Source organism: Bubalus bubalis, chromosome 1 (genome assembly GCF_019923935.1).
Source record: "Bubalus bubalis isolate 160015118507 breed Murrah chromosome 1, NDDB_SH_1, whole genome shotgun sequence".
Classification (NCBI taxonomy): Eukaryota; Metazoa; Chordata; class Mammalia; order Artiodactyla; family Bovidae; genus Bubalus; species Bubalus bubalis.
Window position 1 is genome coordinate 112,198,758 of NC_059157.1, and position 21,036 is coordinate 112,219,793.

Below are 21,036 nucleotides of genomic sequence, written 5' to 3' on the forward strand. Positions count from 1 at the left end.
CCTGGAGAATTCCAAGGACAGAGGAGCCTGGCGGGCTACAGCCCATGGGATCACAGAGTCGGACACGATTGTGCAACTTTCACTTTCTTGTGAATTTCTCAGGTGGCCTGATATTCGCAAAGCCAACAAGAGACCAAGGCCACTAGTCACTAAGAACCCAATTATGTAGTTTTGAGAAAGGCATGTACATATTCACTGAAAACACTGAAAAAACTGTACTGAAATACTGGTTTATCTAGGCAGTGTGACTTCGGGGTCTACAGTTCACAAAAGTCCTCCAATAAGCATTTACTTTTTTTTCTATTTTAAACGGGTACTTTCCTAGGTGCAGAGAATACTTTGCAATGGCATTGGAAACCAAGATTCCAAAAGAGCATTCTTAAGGCCTCGGCCAAAACGCGGGACCGTGCGGGCGGGGCGAGGCCGCTCCCCGCCCGGTCTGAGCGCTACGCACGACCTGCACGTTCCGCTCATCGCTCAGGCCCCGCCCACAGGGGGCCGGCAATCACGCTTACGTCATGCACGCCCCGCCCACCACCCCGCCCACGGTGCTCTCGTCCTCCACTTTCCCGGCGCTCGGTGACATTGAGCTCGCCCGCGCCACCGCCGGCCTTGGGGCACTGTGCTGGTCGGCGGAGTAGGCGGCCATGGGGAGCCTCCGCGGCCTGCGCCTGGTGGCTGGTGAGACGCGGGCGGCGCTGAGGGTGGGCGGGAAGCCAACTTGGCCGCTTTAGGTGAAGGAAGCCTGCAGCCCCATTAGGCCTGGTAGTTGCTTGGTTCTGTTACGCATTCCCCTCAGGTAGTTCGGGATCCTGCTTGCAGGGTAGTAATAGTGGGAGAGAGCAGGAACTGAGCGCGCAATTGGTAAGCAGACATGCGTACTAGACAGGAGTGACCCTCGCACCAGGCTCTGCATTCACCCAGCTGCCTCCAACTTAATGAGCCCTCGTTACGATCAGTTTCGCGACCCCCCAGGCCCAATGAGTCAGTTCTTAATGCACCTGCCATTCCTAGAACTGGTGCGTCAGCTTTCCAGGAGTCTTAGTGTCCTCCTCACTCCCATCCCCAACCATCTCTAGAGTTTATCTCTCAGAGAAAATTTCTAGTCTGGGGTTTCCTACCCATTTGGTATCTGATTTGGCAAGAGATTTAAGGTCTCCCAGAATAGTAGTATTTGGTTTCCTAAAGTGGGAGGAGGACATATTTCTTTTAAATAATTCTGCAATAAAGTGCTTTGAATTTCTTAGAGGAAAGTGTTACGTAAATGCAGGACATGCGTTTTGTTTTCCTTGTAGACGTTTGTATAATGACTTTTGGGAGTCAGAACTTAATTAGCCTTCTTGGGAACCAACAGAGCCTTTGCTTACTAGGGGCTTAGAAATCAAAAGTATTTGCCTTTTGACTGTTTTCTAGCACCAGGGCAAATCACTCTTTTGGTCTTGTTCATGAACTTTGATAATGTGTAATGATTGATTCCTTAGTACCAATAAGTTGTTTAATTCACATTTTAAAGAGAGAATCGCCTTAAACTTAGTGATTGAGATAATGTAAATGAACATTGTAAATGAAATAACATAGAAAAAGTTATCCTTTGCATAGCTTATTTTGCATTTCAGTGGCAAATAGGCAGGAAAACTTGTTTCAGACTAAATATTATTTATTTCCTTTAAAACAAATACCTTTTCCACTAAAGAAGATTGATTTCATTGATTTGTTCAGTTTTGATGAACTAATTTGCTTAAAATCTTTTGTATACATCCAGTTAACCTTTTTAGTAAGGTAAGTGAAAGAATCTCTGCTCTCTAAAAAATGTCTTGTAAAAGGGACTTTGACTATGGAACCAAGACTGAATGTTTTTAATTAGTTCATGTTCTTGCCTTGAGAATATTAATACATTTATGCACTATAAGGATTCCAAAACCTCTTGCAAACTTTTAAGAACTTTACTCTTGGGCCCTCAGTCAAAACAAAATTCCTTGAGCAATTTAAGGACAATTTGTTTTACTCCAGATAGATCCTCTAAGGATGTTATATGAGCAACTCTTTCCAAAGGATCTCTGAATGTCTGAGATTTTGTGAGCAACTCCAAGCAGTCTGCTCTTTCACTCACTTTTGCCCATTTTATATCTAAATACTTTCACCTGCATTGTTTTATATGATTGATTATTCATAGTAGCTCTCTTAGGTAACTCTTATCATCCCCTCCCTATATTACAAATGAATAAACAAAGGTTTGAGGGTTAGATGACTTGTCCCAGTTCACTTCACCATAAAATGTTCGAGTCAGGAGATGAGTCAGTGCCCTCAAATTCTGGAACTTGTACTCTTTGCTTTGTTCGAGCTGCTTGTTCAGATATGTATGTACATGTATTTCTCATGGCTGACAGGGTCTATTTGGTGTGAAATGGAAGAGTCATGAAATGCAGGTTTACTTTGAAACTGAAGCAGTCATTCATATGCAAATAGTTTTCAAGTAAGAAGAGTGATTTAACTGGCAGCCTTACTAAAGGAATGGTAGATCAGATAGAAACACAATCTAGGCATACCTGACTTATCCAGAATATTGTTTGGAAGGCAATGGCAACCCACTCCAGTACTCTTGCCTGGAAAATCCCATGTACGGAGGAGCCTGGTAGGCTGCAGTCCATGGGGTCGCTAAGAGTCAGACACGACTGAGCGACTTCACTTTCACTTTTCACTTTCATGCATTGGAGAAGGAAATGGCAACCCATTCCAGTGTTCTTGCCTGGAGAGTCCCAGGGATGGGGGAGCCTGGTGGGCTGCCGTCTCTGGGGTCGCACAGAGTCAGACACAATTGAAGCGACTTAGCAGCAGTACTTTAGGTGAATGAAATTTCAAAAAGCCAGAGCTTAATCCTTTAAATAATGGATCCTTATTTTTAATCATTTCTGTTGGAAATCTATACTTCCTTAACAAACAAAAAGAATATAGACTTTTATGATCTTGGTTTTGTTTATTGTTTTGTCGATGTAGCTGTAGAAATAGATCAGTGTTGTTAACTTTTGGTTCTTGGACCTCTTCACAGATAAGAGGGCCTATGAACCTCGGAAATTACATTTGAATTTTTATGGTTGTATGCCTGTCTGGGGAAGAGAGGATCCATAGCTGGCATCCATTTGTTGTTGTTCAGTCACTCAGTTGAATCCGGCTCTTTGTGACTCCATTGACTGCAGTACACCAAGCTTCCTGTCTTTCACTATCTCCTGGAGTTTGCCCAGACTCATGTCCATTGAGTTGATAATGCCATCCAACCAACTCTTCCTGTCTCCCCCTTCTGCTCTCAATCTTTCCCTGTTGCAAGGTCTGTTCCAACGAGTTGGCTCTTCACATCAGGTGGCCAAAGTATTGGAACTTCAGCTTCAGCATCAGTGCTTTCAGTGAATATTGAGGGTTGATTTCCTTTAGGATTGACTGGTTTAATCACCTTGCAGTCCAAGGGACTCTCAAGACTCTCTCCAGCACCATAGTTCGAAAGCATTGGTTCTTTGGCACTCAGCCTTCTTCATGGTCCAGCGCTCACATCCGTATATGACTACTGGAAAAACCATAGCTTTGACTATAGGGACCTTTGTTGGCAAAGTGATGTCTCTACTTTTTAATACGCTGTCTAGCTTCTCTTCCAAGGAGCAAGCATCTTTTAATTTCATGGCTGCAGTCATGTCTCCAGTGATTTTGGAGCCCAAGAAAATTAAGTCTGTCACTGTTTCCATTTTTTACCTATTTGCCATAAAGTGATGGGACTGGATTCCATGAAGTTACTTAGTTTTTGAATGTTGAGTTTTAAGCCACCTTTTTCACACTCTTCTTTCACCCTCAAGAAACTCTTGAGGTCCTCTTCGCTTTCTGCCATTAGGGTGGTGTCATCTGCATATCTGAGGCTATTGATATTTCTCCCAGCAGTCTTGATTCCAGCTTGAGCTTCATCCAGTCTGAGATTTAACATGATGTACTCTGCATATAAATTAAATAAGCAGGGTGACCATATCAGCCTTGAGGTACTCCTTTCCCAATTTGGAACCAGTCCATTGTTGCATGTCCAGTTCTAACTGTTGCTTTTTGACCTGCATACAGATTTCTCCAGAGGCAGGTCAGGTGGTCTAGAATTCCCATCTTTTTAAGAATTTTCCACGGTTTGTTGTGATCCACACAGTCAAAGGCTTTAGTGTAGTCAGTGAAGCAGAAATGATATTTTCTGGAATTCCCTTGCTTTTTCTATGATTCAGTGGATGTTGGCAATTTGATCTCTGGTTCCTCTGCCTTTTCTAAATCCCTCTTTGCATCTGGAAGTTCTTGGCTCACATACTGTTGGAGTCTAGCTTGAAGGATTTTGAGCATGACCTTGCTAGCATGTGATATGAGTGCTGTTGTGCTATAGTTTGAACATTCTTTGGCATTGCCCTTCTTTGGGATTGGAATGAAAACTGACCTTTTCCAGTCCTGTGGCCACTGCTGAGTTTTCCAAATTTGCTGGCATATTGAGTGCAGCACTTTCACAGAATCATCTTTTAGGATTTGAAATATCCTGAAATGAAAAACCTAAAAGCTGGAATTCCATCACCTCCACTGGCTTTGTTCGTAGTGATGCTGCCTAAGGTCCACTTGACTTCACACTCCAGGATGTCTGGATCTAGGTGAGTGGTCACACCATCGTGATTATCCAGGTCATTAAGACCTTTCTTGTACAATTCTTCTGTGTATTCTTGCACAATTCTTCTGTGTATTCTTGCCACCTCTTCTTAATATCGTCTGCTTCTATTAGGTCCATGACTTCCCTGGTGGCTCAGACAGTAAAGCGTCTGTCTACAATGTGGGAGACCTGGGTTCGATCCCTGGGTCGGGAAGTTCCCTGGAGAAGGAAATGGCAACCCACTCCAGTACTCTTGCCTAGAAAATCCCATGGACAGAGGAGCCCGGTGTCCATGGGGTCACAAAGAGTCGGACATGACTGAGCGACTTCACTTTCTTTCTTTTTGTTAGGTCCATACTGTTTCTGTCCTTTATTGAGTCCATCATTGCATGAAATGTTGCCTTAGTATCTCTAATTTTCTTAAAGAAATCTTTAGTCTTTCCCATTCTATTGTTTTCCTCTATTTCTTTGCATTGTTCCCTAAGGCTCTCTTATCTCTCCTTGCTATTCTTCGGAACTCTGCGTTCAGATAGGTATAGGCTCTTTTGCCTTTTGCTTCTCTTGTTTTCTCAGCTATTTGTAAGGCCTCCTTAGACAACCATCTTGCCTTGTTGTATTTCTTTTTCTTGGGGGTGATTTTGGTCACTGCCTCCGGCACAATGTTACAAACTTCATCCGTAGTTCTTCAGGCACTCTGTCTTATCAGAGCTAATCCCTTGAATCTGTTTGCCACTTCCATTGTGTAATCACTGGTATCCATTACTTAGAGCAATCTGTGCTAAGGTAAAAAGCACTTCTATGATGATTTGTAAATAGGTGGCTAGTGACCCATGCTACTGTGGGTACCATGAGGGTAAAGTGGGTCTGTCTTCACCACTTACCAGTGTCCAGCTCATAGTAGATAGACAATAGATATTTTTTGGAATAATTTTTTAATATTGTATTATTTTTTAAAGATAATTGTTTTTACTTTCTATATAATAATTATTAGCCCAAAGGAATGAAATGGTCTTATAAGAATGTTTATTCACACCTTCAAAAAGTATTTGCTGCCCTAAACTCCTTTGACTTAATAGGAGATTTTAAAGTGAATTTATTATTATTATTATACCAGTGAAGTGGGCCATGGACAGCCTCCTTGTCAGTTTAGCTCATGCCAAAGCATTAGAATCAAGAAATAACTTAGAAGTCATGTACCCTAATTTTACTGATGAGGCCAAAGAAGGAAATTGACTTGGTAAGGGTCACACAAGTACAAAGCTGGGAATATCTCCCAGCTCCTATTCTGATTTTATTTCTATTACAGTAAGTCCCCTGCATAAAAATGAGTTCCGTTCCAAGTCCAGTTTACCCGTAAGCCCAACAAAGCTAGCCTAGGTACCCATCTAACACAATTGGCTATATAATACTATTGCAATAGGTTTATAATACTTTTCACACAAATAGTATATACAAAATAAACACAAAAAAACATTTTTAATACTACAGTACAGTGCCTTGAAAAGTACAGTGGTACAGTACAACAGCCGGCATACAGGGCCATGTTTGCATCTTTGAAAGTTCAGAACTTGAAGATTCTTATGTTGGGGACTTACTGTACATTCTGCTCCTTCATTGTACTTTTTGTTTGTTCTTGCTAATCAGCCCTAAGTGAGTACATGCCCATTTTTACCATTTTATGCCTCTAGTCTTTGGCTTTGCTTATCACTCCCTCCAAGTCTTGCCAACAGGTTTTTATCAAGCAAACACTGTGTGCCCTATTCACTATGAAAGCTCTAGAATGAGTGGACTGCCATGCTTCCTAGGGCTAGAGCTTATTGCAATAAACAGATGTATATAATATATCTGGAGAGCTTATACAAGATAGTAGATATTAAGTGCTAGATTGCAGAACAGATTTTAAATGCTGCTCTGGTGTCCTGATTGGGTTCCTTTTGGCTTTACACATATCTCTTTCTAGTTTAACAGTTAACCTTTTTACATTGGTACCTAGACATCTGCCGTGGTGAGGGTTTTTGGCAAAAGCTACAAATCAGGGCTTTTCCCCACCAGCCCCCTCCCAAGCATTCAGAGAAAGGAAAAGTAGTGTATGTTAGGGTTATCTACTGAAGGCTCCATTGAAACAAAAGGGATGGAAGAGTGACATGAGCAAAGGTGGGGGCAGTAAAGAGTATGGAAAAGGTGTTGGAGGAGAAAGAGCAGTAGGGAGAAAGGATTATCTTGGATTGCAGGAGGTAATAGGAGATAAAGTATGGCCTTTGAAGATTTTAACCAGATGAATTTGGACAAAAAGGAAATCTTCAAGCAAAAGTCATTAAAAAACATTTTTGGAAAATTAACATGGTAGCTGCTACCTGTGAAGATATTACTGTAATCTATGGGTGAAGTAATGATGGAAATGATAAAAAAGGAATTTATCTAGGAAGTGTTTTGAAGAAACTATTCATATGACTTTGAGACATAGAGTAATGTAAGGAAGGACATAGACTAAAGTGTTTGAGTGTGGAGGACTGAAGGAGTATTGCCCCATTGTCAGAGATAAGAGAGTTGGGAAGGAATTTGGCATTTGGGAAATTGGAAATTTGGGAATTTGGCAGAGAGGATGGTGCACTATTGAGTAGGAGATGGCATTGAGTTATAGGTAAGGATGGAACCTTTCAATTAAAGACCTAAAGACAAAGGAAGAGTAGAGTTAGAGAAATATATGAGAGCCAACAGTTTTGAGCTGATTATTAAAATAGGATGGAGGAGCCCTCCATAAGTAGTGTGAAGTAGAGGCAAAGATTGAACCCTGGAGGCCTGACATGGTGTGGACAATAGGAAGTGGCAGAGGATATTAAAGAAAGTAGATCACAGAGGTCAGAGATGAAGGGGGGAACATGGCAGTGTAATGCACAGGAGGACTGAGGCCTTGTAGAAGGATGAGATCAAAGCTGGGAAGAGGAGAGTCTAATAGGCTAGTGATAAGATTAGAAAAGACATATTCATATGACTGGAAAGAGATCACTAGTTTACAGCAACTTTAGTAAATGGGGGAAGGAACATCAACATGTGTGTTGATGGGGTCAGGGTAGTAAATACAAGCCACTTAGTCAGTCACTTGAGCTATGAAAGGAAGGAGATGGTATTTTATTTATAGGAGCTGTTGAGAACAAGTGAATGTTTTGTTCCAGACAGTGGACCCTCAGGGCCACTGTAGTATAATGTGTCAGGAATTCTCATCAACTACCAGCAGATGTGTAAATTGATTCAGCCTTTCTGGAAAGCACTTTGTTACATATATTAAGAATCTTAAGGATGGACCTAGAGATTATCATACTAGGTGAAGTAAGTCAGAGAAAGACAAATATGATATCACTCATGTGGAATCTAATTTTTTTTAAAAAGTACAAATGTTATTTCCATAACAGAAGCAGGCTTATAGATATCAACAACACAGTTAAGGTTATCAAAGGGAAATGTTGGAGGGAGGGATGAATCAGGAGTTTTGGAATGAACACACGCACCCTACTGTATTTAAGGACGCTACCCAATATTCTGTGATAACCTATATGAGAAAAGGTTCTTAAAAAATATATACACACACATGTATATGTATAACTGAATCACTTTGCTGTACACCTGGAACTAACACAACATTGTAAATCAACTATACTCCAATAAAATTAAAATATTAAAAAAAGAATCTTAAAAGGGTTCATGTCCTTTAACCATTGTATTCTTTAGCCCTCCACTACCAGGATTCTATATAAGAAAATAACCAGAAATGCCATTAAAGATTATGTAGAAAACTATTGATGCTTTTGATCTGTGGTTTTGGAGAAGACTTTTGTGAATCCCTTAGACTGCAAGGAGATCCAACCAGTCCATCCTAAAGGAAATCAGTCCTGGGTGTTCATTGGAAGGACTGATGTTGAAGCTGAAACGCCAGTATTTTGGCCACCTGATGCAAAGAGCTGACTCATTTGAAAAGACCCTGATGTTGGGAAAGATTGAAGGCAGGAGGAGAAGGGGATGACAGAGAATGAGACGGTTGGATGGCATCACTGACTCAATGGACATGAGTTTGGGTTAACTCCGGGAGTTAATGATGGACAGGGAGGCTTGATGTGCTGCGGTTCATGGAGTCGCAAAGATTCGGACATGACTGACGGACTGAACTGAACTGAATTCATTGGAATATTATTTGTAATAGTGAAAAATGAGAAATAAATCCAGCTATAGAGAATGATTGAATTCAGTTTATATCCATTGGATGTTATGCAGTATCAGAAGTATTTTTTAATTAATGTCTTGGTAAAGTGTTTGTGACATAAGCAAGATATGGAATTATCTGGTAATGGAAAATGTATATGTTGTGTATAAGTATAGGAAGATGTCTGGCAAAAAATACACCAAGTTGTTACCCCCAGATGGTGTGATTATAGATGCTTTTGTTTTTCTTCATGTGTATTTTTAGTTTCCCAAATTTTCCATTATGAGCAAGCGTTACTTTTATAATATAACAGATTCTTTTGATTTGTTTAAGAGTGAGGAGACAGTAGTTGGCAAGAAAAAGGCAGTGGAAAAGAAAGATCTAGGGGTTATGAGAATTTTGGTACAGCATCTCTCAGCAAGAAGGATCACAGATGGAATGGTTCAGAATGAAGGAAGAATTGTGTGGATGGATGAAACAGACACAGAGGTAGGGAATCTGTTCTGTCACAAAACCTATTTAGGTCAACAGCTGAGGTAGAGAGAATTTCAAATAACCACTGTTGGGAGTTAGGGTTAGGGTTAGGGTTAGCTGAGATGTTGATGGGAGGATAAATGATTACCAAGGAGTAGCCCCTTATCACTGGTATTTGGGCCCACCCGATGCATGGATACTTTTCTTTCCGTAAGAGTCCCTGCCCACTCTCCCCCACCACCCCCCAACCTCCACCACCTCAGCTTAAAAACTGGCCAGGTTCCAAAGGTTTATTTATAAATCTATTTTTTGAACTTTTAAGAATTTTTTTCTATGAAAGTAACATTTCAAATGGTAATTACAGTTCTAGCAAGCCCACAAAACTTATGTCATTGTGTCTTGCCCATTTTTTCCTTACTAGTATTTTTCACATCTGTTAGTTTCTTTCCATTGATACCTATAAGTATCCTCTTTCCTGTACACAACCCACTTGAACTTGTGACACCACTTAAGAGGAGGTTTCCACATTTATGTCTATGCACTTCTGCTCCCTTTGTCCTACTTCTCCCATACTCCTAGCCAGTCCTGCATTCTGCACTCAGATTTATCTGCCAGAGTCACCGTGGTTAGTTTTAGTTTCCTACTCAAAACTGCTTTGCCTGTTCCCCAAAATCTTTTTGGGGTTTGGCAGACAAAAGGACTGTCACTGTGGAGAAGCATAGACAAACACAGAGTGCTGAACCAGAGTGCATTAGGCCACTATCATCACTTAAGTTCTCAGCACTAGAACATCAGCATGTCAGCAGCAAGGCTTGTGAGCATTGGTTGCCTGGCAGCCAAATCCAAAATTTTATGTCACATACAAGAATAGGGCAAGTCAGTGTTTGAAGCCAGAAGAAATCCATCATTTGTCAGAATAGTTGCAGACATGAGATATCAAGCTGTTAAGGTCTCATCACTGAAAAAGCTCAGAGCATGTTAATGTTTCAGTCTTTTTCATTTGTTTTGTTGTGGTCAGCTTTTAGGGCAGCCCAGCTTTGCTTCCAATGTAGAAAGCAAATCAGTGGTTCTCTATTCTAAATGAGCTCTGAGTGGGAATAAGAGTTCCAATTTCTCTGTGTGATATAATTACACTACCTTATTCTTCTTTATAGTAGGTCTACTGAGCAGCTACAAACATTTGACATATGACTTTATCATAATATAAAATGTAGTATTGATAGTTTACATGTAGGAACTTTGCCATCCTCAGGATAAACATACATTTAGTTTTTTCCACTTGAGACTTAAAATTGATTCACAAAACAAACTTTCAGAGTTCCTTCCTCAGACTTGCCATTTCCTATCACAGCAAACATTTCAGGACAAGCAGTATCCTATTTCAGTTCAAGAAGGATTAAATAGGCATTTGTGGGCTAGCATGAGAACCGGCTAAGTATTTAGATAAAAAAAATCTTTCCATGGAACATGAAAAAGGAACATTGTTTCCTTGTAAATAATTTGAGAATGGGAATGTTTTTGATTTCCACAATGAAATTTTAATAACTCATCCATTTTATGAGCCTTTTTTTTTTTGATATATGGTTGATTTACAATGTGTTAGTTTCAAACATACAGTAAAGTGATTCAGTTGTACATATATATATGTATATATGTTATTTTTCAGATTCTTTTCTTTTATAGGTTATTACAAGATATCGAATATAGTTCCCTGTGCTATACAGAAGGTCCTTGCTTTTTATCTATTTTATTTATAATAGTGTGTATCTGTTAATCCCAAACTCCTAATTTATCCCTACTCCACCCTTTCTCCTTTGGTAACCATAAGTTTATTTCTATGTCCGTGAGTCTGTTTCTGTTTTGTGAATATATTCATTTGTATCATTTTTAAGATTCCACATAGAAGTGATGTCATATGATTATTTGTCTTTCTCTGTCTTATTCACTTAGTATAATAATCTCTAGTTTGATCCATGTTATTGAAAGTGACTTTATATCATTGAAAAGAGGGATTTTGAACACAGCTAGAGACATATGTATTTAACTTTGCAGGTGTACCTTGGTCATTCTTGTAGCCTTTGTTCAGAAGGGACTCTAGCTAGTTGTGCTGAAGAACAGCAATTCTCAAACATGGCAGTGCATTAGAATCACTTAGAAAATCTTTCTAATGAATACTAATACCAGAGTCCTGTTCACAGAAATTTGGATTTAATTGATCTGGGATGGCCCTGTTGGTTGGTTTTTTGTTTGTTTTTCTGTGATGATTCCAGTATACTTTGAAATCCATCTTTCTCAAATTTTAGTGTGCATAAACATCACTTGAAGGGCTTGTGAAAACAGTTTTCTAGTCCTCACCCCAGGAGATTCTAATTTTGGTTGGTGTCTGAGAAGTATTTCCAAGAAGCTTCCAGCTGAGGCTGAAAAGCACTATTACAGACTTTAGAGTATATGGTATTGGTTTCCATGTGTCTAGCACAAAATATGTATGCATCAAAATATTGAATGAATGTGGCTATTGGCTTCTTGAAATAGAATGTTCATATGAATGACTTGGATATCTCATTAAAAATACAGATTCAAATTCTGTTAGGTCTGGGGTGGGAGCTGAAAGTCTGCACTTGTAACAAGCTCACAGGAGATGGCAACAACATTTGAAAATAGCAAAGTATGACAAGATATATATCATCATGTGTCATTTTCTCATCAGTTCCACCAAGGTACCCTAGGCAGATGACCTTCACCTGCACATCTTTGGTCTACCCTGAATTGGGCACGTTTCCTATTATACCCGATTTCTTTCCTTTTCTCTCCTATTCCAAGAGCATACTGGAGTGCAAATGAGTGAGACTGACATTTTTAATGAGATTACATCAAATCTTCTCTAATTTTTAAAATACTTAATATTAAGTAAATATACATTTTTTTCATAGTTTGTATAAAGTAAAAACAATAAGATCTAATTAGGCCCATGTTTAAAAATATTTTTATTTAGAATAATTTTATTTACAGAAAAGTCACAAAGATAGTATAGAGTTCTGTGTATTGCTTACCCAATTACCTCTAATTTTGTCATTTTACATAACCCACAGTACATTTGTCATTACTAAGAACTTAACACAAACTTCATACCTAGCAACATACTTGCAAGAGACCTGGCAGCTGATCTTCACACAGGTTCTAGTGTGTGTGAAAGTCGCTCAGTCGTGTCTGACTCTGCAATTCCATGGGCTATACTGTCCATGGAATTCTCCAGGCCAGAATACTGGAGTGAGTAGCCAATTCCCTTCTCCAGGGGATCTTCCCAACCCAGGGACCAAGCCCAGGTCTCCCGCAGTGCAGGCAGATTCTTTACCAGCTGAGCCACCAGGGAAGCCCTCACACAGGTTAAGAAACACTAAATTAGATAATCTTATAAAAGTGTCTTTCTCCACCAGCATTCATTGAACCTTCATTTATCATCACTGGTTCTCAGAGATTGATCATATTCCAGGTAACATCATTGACTGTTCTCTGGGAGAGTCTTGAATGATTCTGAGGGGGAAGAAAAGAGCATTCCCACTGCTCTACACTGTCCATCATGGGGTTGAAAAGAATGGAAAGGAAAGGACAGCAGGACAGAAGTCAGTACTTGAATCAGATTCATTGAGACTGACCCGCTAAAGCCTCCAGGTAGCAGTAATAACTCTAAGGCACTGATTTACAAATTGTGAGCCCCCAGACCAACAGGGAGAAGGCAATGGCACCCCTCTCCAGTACTCTCACCTGGAAAATCCAATGGACGGAGGAGCTTGGTAGGCTGCAGTCCATGGGGTCGCTAAGAGTCGGACACGACTGAGCGACTTCACTTTCACTTTTCACTTTCATGCATTGGAGAAGGAAATAGCAACCCACTCCAGTGTTCTTGCCTGGAGAATCCCAGGGACGGCGGGGCCTTGTGGGCTGCCGTCTATGGGGTGGTACAGAGTCGGAAGCGACTTAGCAGCAGTAGCAGCAGACCAACAGGATTGGCATCACCTGGGATATTGTTGGAAATGCAAATTCTGAGGCTTCACATACACTTACTGAATCAGAAACTTTGGAAACGGGGTCCAATAGAATGTGTTACGAGTCCTCTGGGTGATTGTGTTGCATACTAAAGCTTAAAGGCAGCTACTCTTAAGATTAACAAGCCATTTACCAGTCAGAGCCTTACAGGCACAGTGAGGCTTGACTTCCTGCTAAGGCCCTGGGGACACAGATTCGGTCACCCAGGGACAGGCTGCGGCGAGTGAAGCCAGAGGGTTAAAGGGCTGTTTTTCTTTTGGGTTTTTTGTTTGTTTTTAATTGTGATCCACCAGAGGATGGAAAATTTTTGGCTTGGATGTCTGGGGCAATAAATTCTTATCTCTTTGAGATAGAAAATAGTCTTAATAATTATAGAAAAACTTTTATGCTTCAATTTTATTGTAGTTGCAGAATAAGTACCAAAATCACATCAAGACGTCATATATTTTTTTAAGTGATGCTGGGTTTTTAAATTATTTTTTCCAATAGTCTGTTGTTTCTAATATATATAATATTATGTTTACTTATGCTTTAATACCATTTATACCTTAGGGAGAGAAAAATTACTGGCATCCAGTGTGAAGTTGTAGTAAGAAAAGGTTGGGAGATATTTTCTGATCTAGGTAAACCTCTCATGCCTTTAAGTCCCTATTCTTCCATCCCAGGTGTGTCTGTAACCTCAAGTCCCGCTCTCTTTTCATTATTCCTCTGTTCTGGCCATGCTGGCCGCCTCACTGTGTCCCTGGAACCACTTTAGGGCCTTTGCACTTACTGTTATTTCTGTTTGGAGTATCCTTCCACTAGATACCTGCATGCTAGCTCCCTGACTTCCTTCATGCCATTCTCATAGAGAACTTCTCTTACTACCCTATCTAAAATCTCTCTCTCACACACACACACCACATTTTAAGCACACAAACATTTTGTTTCCCCTTTGTTTATTTTTTCTCTCTGGCATTTACTATCTAACTATATATATATACTACCCCCCTCACCTTCCTCCAGTAGAATATAAGCTCATCTGGCATAAATTTTTATCTGTTTTTTATATTGCCTAGAATAATACCTGACAAGTACTATTTGTTGAAAGAATAACTGTCTCCAAACGTGCATTTGTGTGACTGACAGTAAGTAGGTGTACATGCTAACATTTTTGTTTTAACCTGAACTGACTTTATTTTTGGGGGCTCCAAAATCACTGCAGATGGTGATTGTAGCCATGAAATTAAAAGACGCTTACTCCTTGGAAGGAAAGTTATAACCAACCTAGACAGCATATTAAAAAGCAAAGACATTACTTTGTCAACAAAGGTCTGTCTAGTCAAGGCTATGGTTTTTCCAGTAGTCATGTATGGATTTGAGAGTTGGACTATAAAGAAAACTGAGCTCCGAAGAATTGATGCTTTTGAACTGTGGTGTTGGAGAAGACTCTTGAGAGTCCCTTGGACTGCAAGGAGATCCAACCAGTCCATCCTAAAGGAGATCAGTCCTGGGTGTTCATTGGAAGGACTGATGCTGAGGTTGAAACTCCAATACTTTGGCCACCTGATGCAAAGAGCTGACTCATTGGAAAAGACTCTGATGCTAGGAGGGGTTGGGGGCAGGAGAAGAAGGGAACAACAGAGGATGACATGGCTGGATGGCATCACCGACTCGATAGACATGAGTTTGAGTAAACTCCAGGAGTTGGTGATGGACAGGGAGGCCTGGCGTGCTGCAGTTCATGGGGTCGCAAAGAGTCAGGCACGACTGAGTGACTGAACTGAACTGAAGTGAACTGAGCTAAGAGGCAACTTGTCTTTTACTCTTCTAAACTGTTTCTGTTCTATTTTTCTGAACTTCCTCTGTTCTAATTAAGAGGGATGGGAAAGGATGGTACCTAAGGAGATAAGTATTGTTTCTTTTTCTGTTTCCTCTTTAGACAGTAGAGCTCGCTGTCAGTTAACTTGGTTCCTTTCTGTCTCAGTACCTGCCAGAAGGGGATAGGACAGGATGGTGTGGGAAGGGTCACATTAAACTAGTGGTCCCCTGGGGAAGATGAAAAAGTCCTGAAGATGGATGGTGGTGGTGTGTGCATGCTCAGTCATGTCCAACTCTCTGCGACCCTCATGGACTGCAGCCTGCCAGGCTCTTCTGCCCATGGGATTTCCCAGGCAAGAATACTGGGGTTGGTTGCCATTTCCTCCTCCAGTGGATCTTCCTGACCCAGGGATCAAACCCCTGTCTCCTGCACTGGAGGGCAAATTCTTTACCACTGAGCCACCTGGGAAGCCCTGGATGGTGATGATGGTGGCAAAACAATGTGAAGTACTTAATGCCATAGCACTGTACACTTAAAAGTGGTTAAAATGGTAAATTTTGTGTTATATGTTTTTTACCATGGTTTAAAAAAAAAATTTAAGGGACTAGATCTGATAGACAGAGTGCCTGATGACCTATGTCCGGAGGTTCATGACATTGTACAGGAGACAGGGATCAAGACCATTCCCATGGAAAAGAAATGCAAAAAAGCAAAATGGCCGTCTGAGGAGGCCTTACAAATAGCTGTGAAAAGAAGAGAAGCGAAAAGCAAAGGAAAAAAAGGAAAGATATAAGCATCTGAATGCAGAGTTCCAAAGAATAGCAAGGAGAGATAAGAAAGCCTTCCTCAGCGATCAGTGCAAAGAAATAGAGGAAAACAACAGAATGGGAAAGACTAGAGATTTCTTCAAGAAAATTAGAGATACCAAGGGAACATTTCATTCAAAGATGGGCTCAATAAAGGGCAGAAATGGTATGGACCTAACAGAAGTAGAAGATATTAAGAAGAGGTGGCAAGAATACACAGAAGAACTGTACAAAAAAGAGATTCACGACCCAGATAATCACAATGGTGTGATCACTGACCTAGAGCCAGACATCCTGGAGTGTGAAGTCAAGTGGGCCTTAGAAAGCATCACTACAAACAAAGCTAGTGGAGGTGATGGAATTCCCGTTGAGCTATTTCAGATCCTGAAAGATGATGCTGTGAAAGTGCTGCACTCAATATGCCAGCAAATTTGGAAAACTCAGCAGTGGCCACAGGACTGGAAAAGGTCAGTTTTCTTTCCAATCCCAAAGAAAGGCAATGCCAAAGAATGCTCAAACTACTGCACAATTGCACTCATCTCACACGCTAGTAAAGTAATGCTCAAAATTCTCCAAGCCAGGCTTCAGCAATACATGAACTGCAAACTTGCAGATGTTCAAGCTGGTTTTAGAAAAGGCAGAGGAACCAGAGATCAAATTGCCAACATGCGCTAGATCATTGAAAAAGCAAGAGAGTTCCAGAAAAATATCTCTTTCTGCTTTATTAACTATGCCAAAGCCTTTGACTGTGTGGATCACAATAAACTGTGGAGAATTCTGAAAGAGATGGGAATACCAGACCACCTGACCTGCCTCTTGAGAAACCTATATGCAAGTCAGGAAGCAACAGTTAGAACTGGACATGGAACAACAGACTGGTTCCAAATAGGAAAAGGAGTATGTCAAGGCTGTATATTGTCACCCTACTTATTTAACTTCTATGCAGAGTACATCATGAGAAACGCTGAGCTGGAAGAAGCACAAGCTGGAATCAAGATTGCTGGGAGAAATATCAATAACCTCAGATATGCAGATGATACCACCCTTATGGCAGAAAGTGAAGAACTAAAAAGCCTGTTGATGAAAGAGGAGAGTGAAAATGGTGGCCTAAAACTCAACATTCAGAAAACGAAGATCATGGCATGTGGTCCCTCACTTCATAGGAAATAGATGGGGAAACAGTGTCAGACTTTATTTTTTGGGGCTCCAAAATCACTGCAGATGATGATTGCAGCCATGAAATCAAAAGATGCTTACTCCTTGGAAGGAAAGTTATGACCAACCTAGATAGCATATTCAAAAGCAGAGACATTACTTTGCCAACAAAGGTCCATCTAGTCAAGGCTATAGTTTTTCCAGTGGTCATGTATGGATGTGAGAGTTGGACTGTGAAGAAAGCTGAGCGCCGAAGAATTGATGTTTTTGAACCGTGGTGTTGGAGAAGACTCTTGAGAGTCCCTTGGACTGCAAGGAGATCCAACCAGTCCATTCTAAAGGAGACCAGTCCTGGGTGTTCATTGGAAGGACTGATACTAAAGCTCAAACTCCAATACTTTGGCCACCTGATGCAAAGAGTTGACTCATTGGAAAAGACTCTGATGCTGGGAGGGATTGCGGGCAGGAGGAGAAGGGGACGACAGAGTATGAGATGGCTGGATGGCATCACCGACACGATGGACATGAGTCTGAGTGAACTTCCGGAGTTGGTGATGGACAGGGAGGCCTGGCTTGCTGTGATTCATGGGGTCGCAAAGAGTCGGACACGACTGATCGACTGAACTGAACTGGAAAAAAAAAAAAAAAGCAAAACCCTGTAGTTCTCAAAGTGTGGTTTCAAAGCAGCAGTAGAAGCTTCACCTAAGAGCTTGTTAGAAATGCAGATTCAACCCAAAACTGTTTCTAAAACTGGAGATAGGTGTGCTTATGATTGGCATTTTACCGAGCCATTTGGGTGGTTCTGATGCATCCTGAAGTTTGAGATCACAGCATTAAATATTTTGGTTTTAATCTTGAAAGCTATGAAGAACTTTAGAAGAGATTCATGGAATTTATCCGTGCCCTGATAACAATTTAAAACTACCTTGGTCAGAAATTCTGACCATCTTAGGGATAAAATTGAAGTGCTCTGGAAATGTTTTGAAGATTAGTGTTTAAGGAAACAACTTAATGTTTAGAGTACCTGCCATGTTTCAAGCATCTTGCCAAATGCGCTCACGTGTATTTTCCATTTAAACTTTAAATCAGCCTTGTTGAAGTAAATACTACATTATCTACATTTAAAATGTGGAAACTAAGGTCAATTATGATTTATCTACTTTTACAGCGTACACGTGCTGTCACTAGGTGGCACTGGTAGTGTGGTTACTCAGACCCAGGCAAAGCTTTCTGGGACTGCTGCCTGGAAAACAGAAATAAATGAGGCCTCTTGTGAAAGAAATCAGACTGCAGGCAACCACAAATCTTGATACAAATAGAGGTTCCAGCTTAAGGTATGTTAGTGAATCTGACAATTCACTCTGAAAATAGGACCTCTGAAAATTCACCCCTATATAAAAGCAATGAAAATATGACCATAGTCTTAGAGTCAACTTTTTCAGAACTCTAGGGAATAACCAGAGGCTTGTGACAATCTGTGTAGCATTTGTCCAAGAAAATGACTTAGTCACGTTAAGAACAGCAAGGCCCATGGAATGTTAATTCCTGTCTTCTCTTGGCTTCACAGTAATACTTTGAAACCAATACCTTGAAATCATGTAGCTCTGAAAAATATAGCAGACACTGAAAAAGGCAGAATGGATTTGGAGCTCTGCAAACCCCTACCCCCAGAGGACTGTTACTGTTTGGTCTGTCTGTTCCGTGGAAACCCTCACTTAGCGGGCTTGCCTTTTTAAAAAAAAAAACAAAAACACCTTACTCAGAGCTAATACAATGCAAACAGCTTCTTCCATACTCACCCCCATAGCATGCCCCCTAAATGCACACAGAGCCCTTCAGCAAAAGCTGGCAAATTTATTGGTGAAAGGCATTTAAGGAAGTCTCTGTCCAGTTATTAGTGGACAGCAAAGATAACGCCCTCCTCCATCTTTTACCCACCTCTCTCTCTGATTAATTACTGTCCAGCAGAATATTGAAGCAGAAGGTGATTCTTTGTTTTACACATTTAAAAGGATGAATTTTTAATGTGAAATTATGTATCAATAAAAGTGTTCTTTTAAAAATCTTTACACAAATATAAACGTGTCCATGAGAAGTCCACAGTGATTTTTTTTAAGATTGCTATGTTTAAAGATTTTCTTAATAGCAAGAGAAAGAAAAAGCAAGGTAATTATGGTTCTCACCAACTTTGGGAGGTCCGGTGCTGTAACCACATTTTAGTGCTCTTTCCTCTCTTTCCTCCCCTTACTGCTTCAAACTCTGAAGCTACAATGACACTCTATTAGGCTTCTGGAACTTCAAAGGTATATAGACTGTTTATCCATTAACAAATAGCTTTTTAAAACTGCTTGAAATCTGTGAAGTTTTAAGCACAAAGCTGTGAGGCCTCATTCTTGTCACACTAAAGGCAAATCTTGGGTGGGTATCCCATTCTTTGTCACCCAGAGCATCACGGAGCATCAGGATCTTGATCAGATTTATTATTGCTGCCTTTCCAGCTTTCTTTTCTGTTTCGTTCTTCTGTAGTGCTCCCTTTCTTCCACATCCTAGGGCCCTAGGGCTCTTTTGTGATGATCCTTTGACTGAGGATCAGCCCTAGCCTCTTGTATGACCCCCCCACCCCCATACTCAGAATTATCCCCTTTTACCCTCATCAGAACTGTTTCTGGCTGTCTCTGCTTTGAATTCTGATTAATTATTGATTAAAAATGTTCATGCTAACACTGAGGCTTATACTAACACTAATGATTCATAACAGAATCATTATTGTTATAAGACATGTGAGAAGTACTTTTATAAAACTTAAAGCCAATAAAATATATTGTAAATTCCTAATTTCCTAACCAGCAAAACATGCATATTTTAAGATAGCACTAAGTATAGTGCTTTAAATAGAGTACATGTATCTTACATAGAGTAGGATATTCATTTTTTAAGTGAGTTAATTTTTATAAATGAAATATGTATTTTGCAGGCATTTTTCATTGTAAGATAGCAAATTTCCTTTATCTGAAACATTTTTTTTCTCTTTACTAGGAAGTTGTTTTAGGTCATGTGAAAGAGATGCTTTCTCATCTTTAAGGCTTACCAGAAACTCTGATTTGAAGAGAACAAATGGATTTTGCAGCAAACCCCAGGAAAGTCCAAAGCCTCCAACCCAACGTAAGTTTTTATTTGTCTTTCCAGTTATGGACTAGGCAGCTCCCAAAGACTAGAACAACCTGGAATCAAAAGGACCTAAGAGAGGTGGTCACAGGGGTCCCTATCATGTAGTTCAGGCCTCCCAAATTGTACTTAATATAGTTGTGCTTACATGTGGCAGTGATTTCTTCATTTTTCCCATTTGTCATTTTCATCTCTTACCTCAAGGATTTGACTAGAGCTTTCTGTAGATGATAGATGTACCAAAGTAAATATTCAGTTCAGTTCAGTTCAGTCGCTCAGTCGTGTCCGACTCTTTGCAACCCCATGGATTGTAGCAAACTAGGTCTCCCTGTCAATCACCAACTCCTGGAGTTCACTCAAACTCATGTCCATCAAGTCGGTGATGCCATCCAGCCATCTCATCCTCTGTCGTCCCCTTCTCCTCCTGCCCCCAATCCCTCCCAGCATCAGAGTCTTTTGAATGAGTCAGCTCTTCGCATGAGGTGGCCAAAGTACTGGAGTTTCAGCTTTAGCATCAGTCCTTCCAAAGAACACCCAGGACTGATCTCTTTTAGGATGGACTGGTTGGATCTCCTTGCAGTCCAAGGGACTCTCAAGAGTCTTCTCCAACACCACAGTTCAAAAGCATCAATTCTTCGGCGCTCAGCTTTCTTCACAGTCCAACTCTCACACCCATACATGACCACTGGAAAAACCATAGCCTTGACTAGACAGACCTTTGTTGGCAAAGTAATGTCTCTGCTTTTCA

The 21,036-nt window shown here is 40.5% G+C and overlaps 1 protein-coding gene across 1 annotated transcript in view; it reads left to right on the top strand.

Moving 5' to 3' along the window:
- The first annotated feature begins 525 nt into the window (after positions 1 to 525).
- FAM162A (family with sequence similarity 162 member A) overlaps positions 526 to 21,036 on the top strand; it is a 39,194-nt gene continuing 18,683 nt past the window's right edge. Inside the window, exons 1-2 of the mRNA XM_025285099.3 lie at positions 526 to 681; positions 20,160 to 20,285. Of these exons, the coding sequence (XP_025140884.1) occupies positions 648 to 681; positions 20,160 to 20,285 (160 nt within the window). The 5' untranslated portion in view covers positions 526 to 647. The remainder of the gene's footprint in view (positions 682 to 20,159; positions 20,286 to 21,036) is intronic.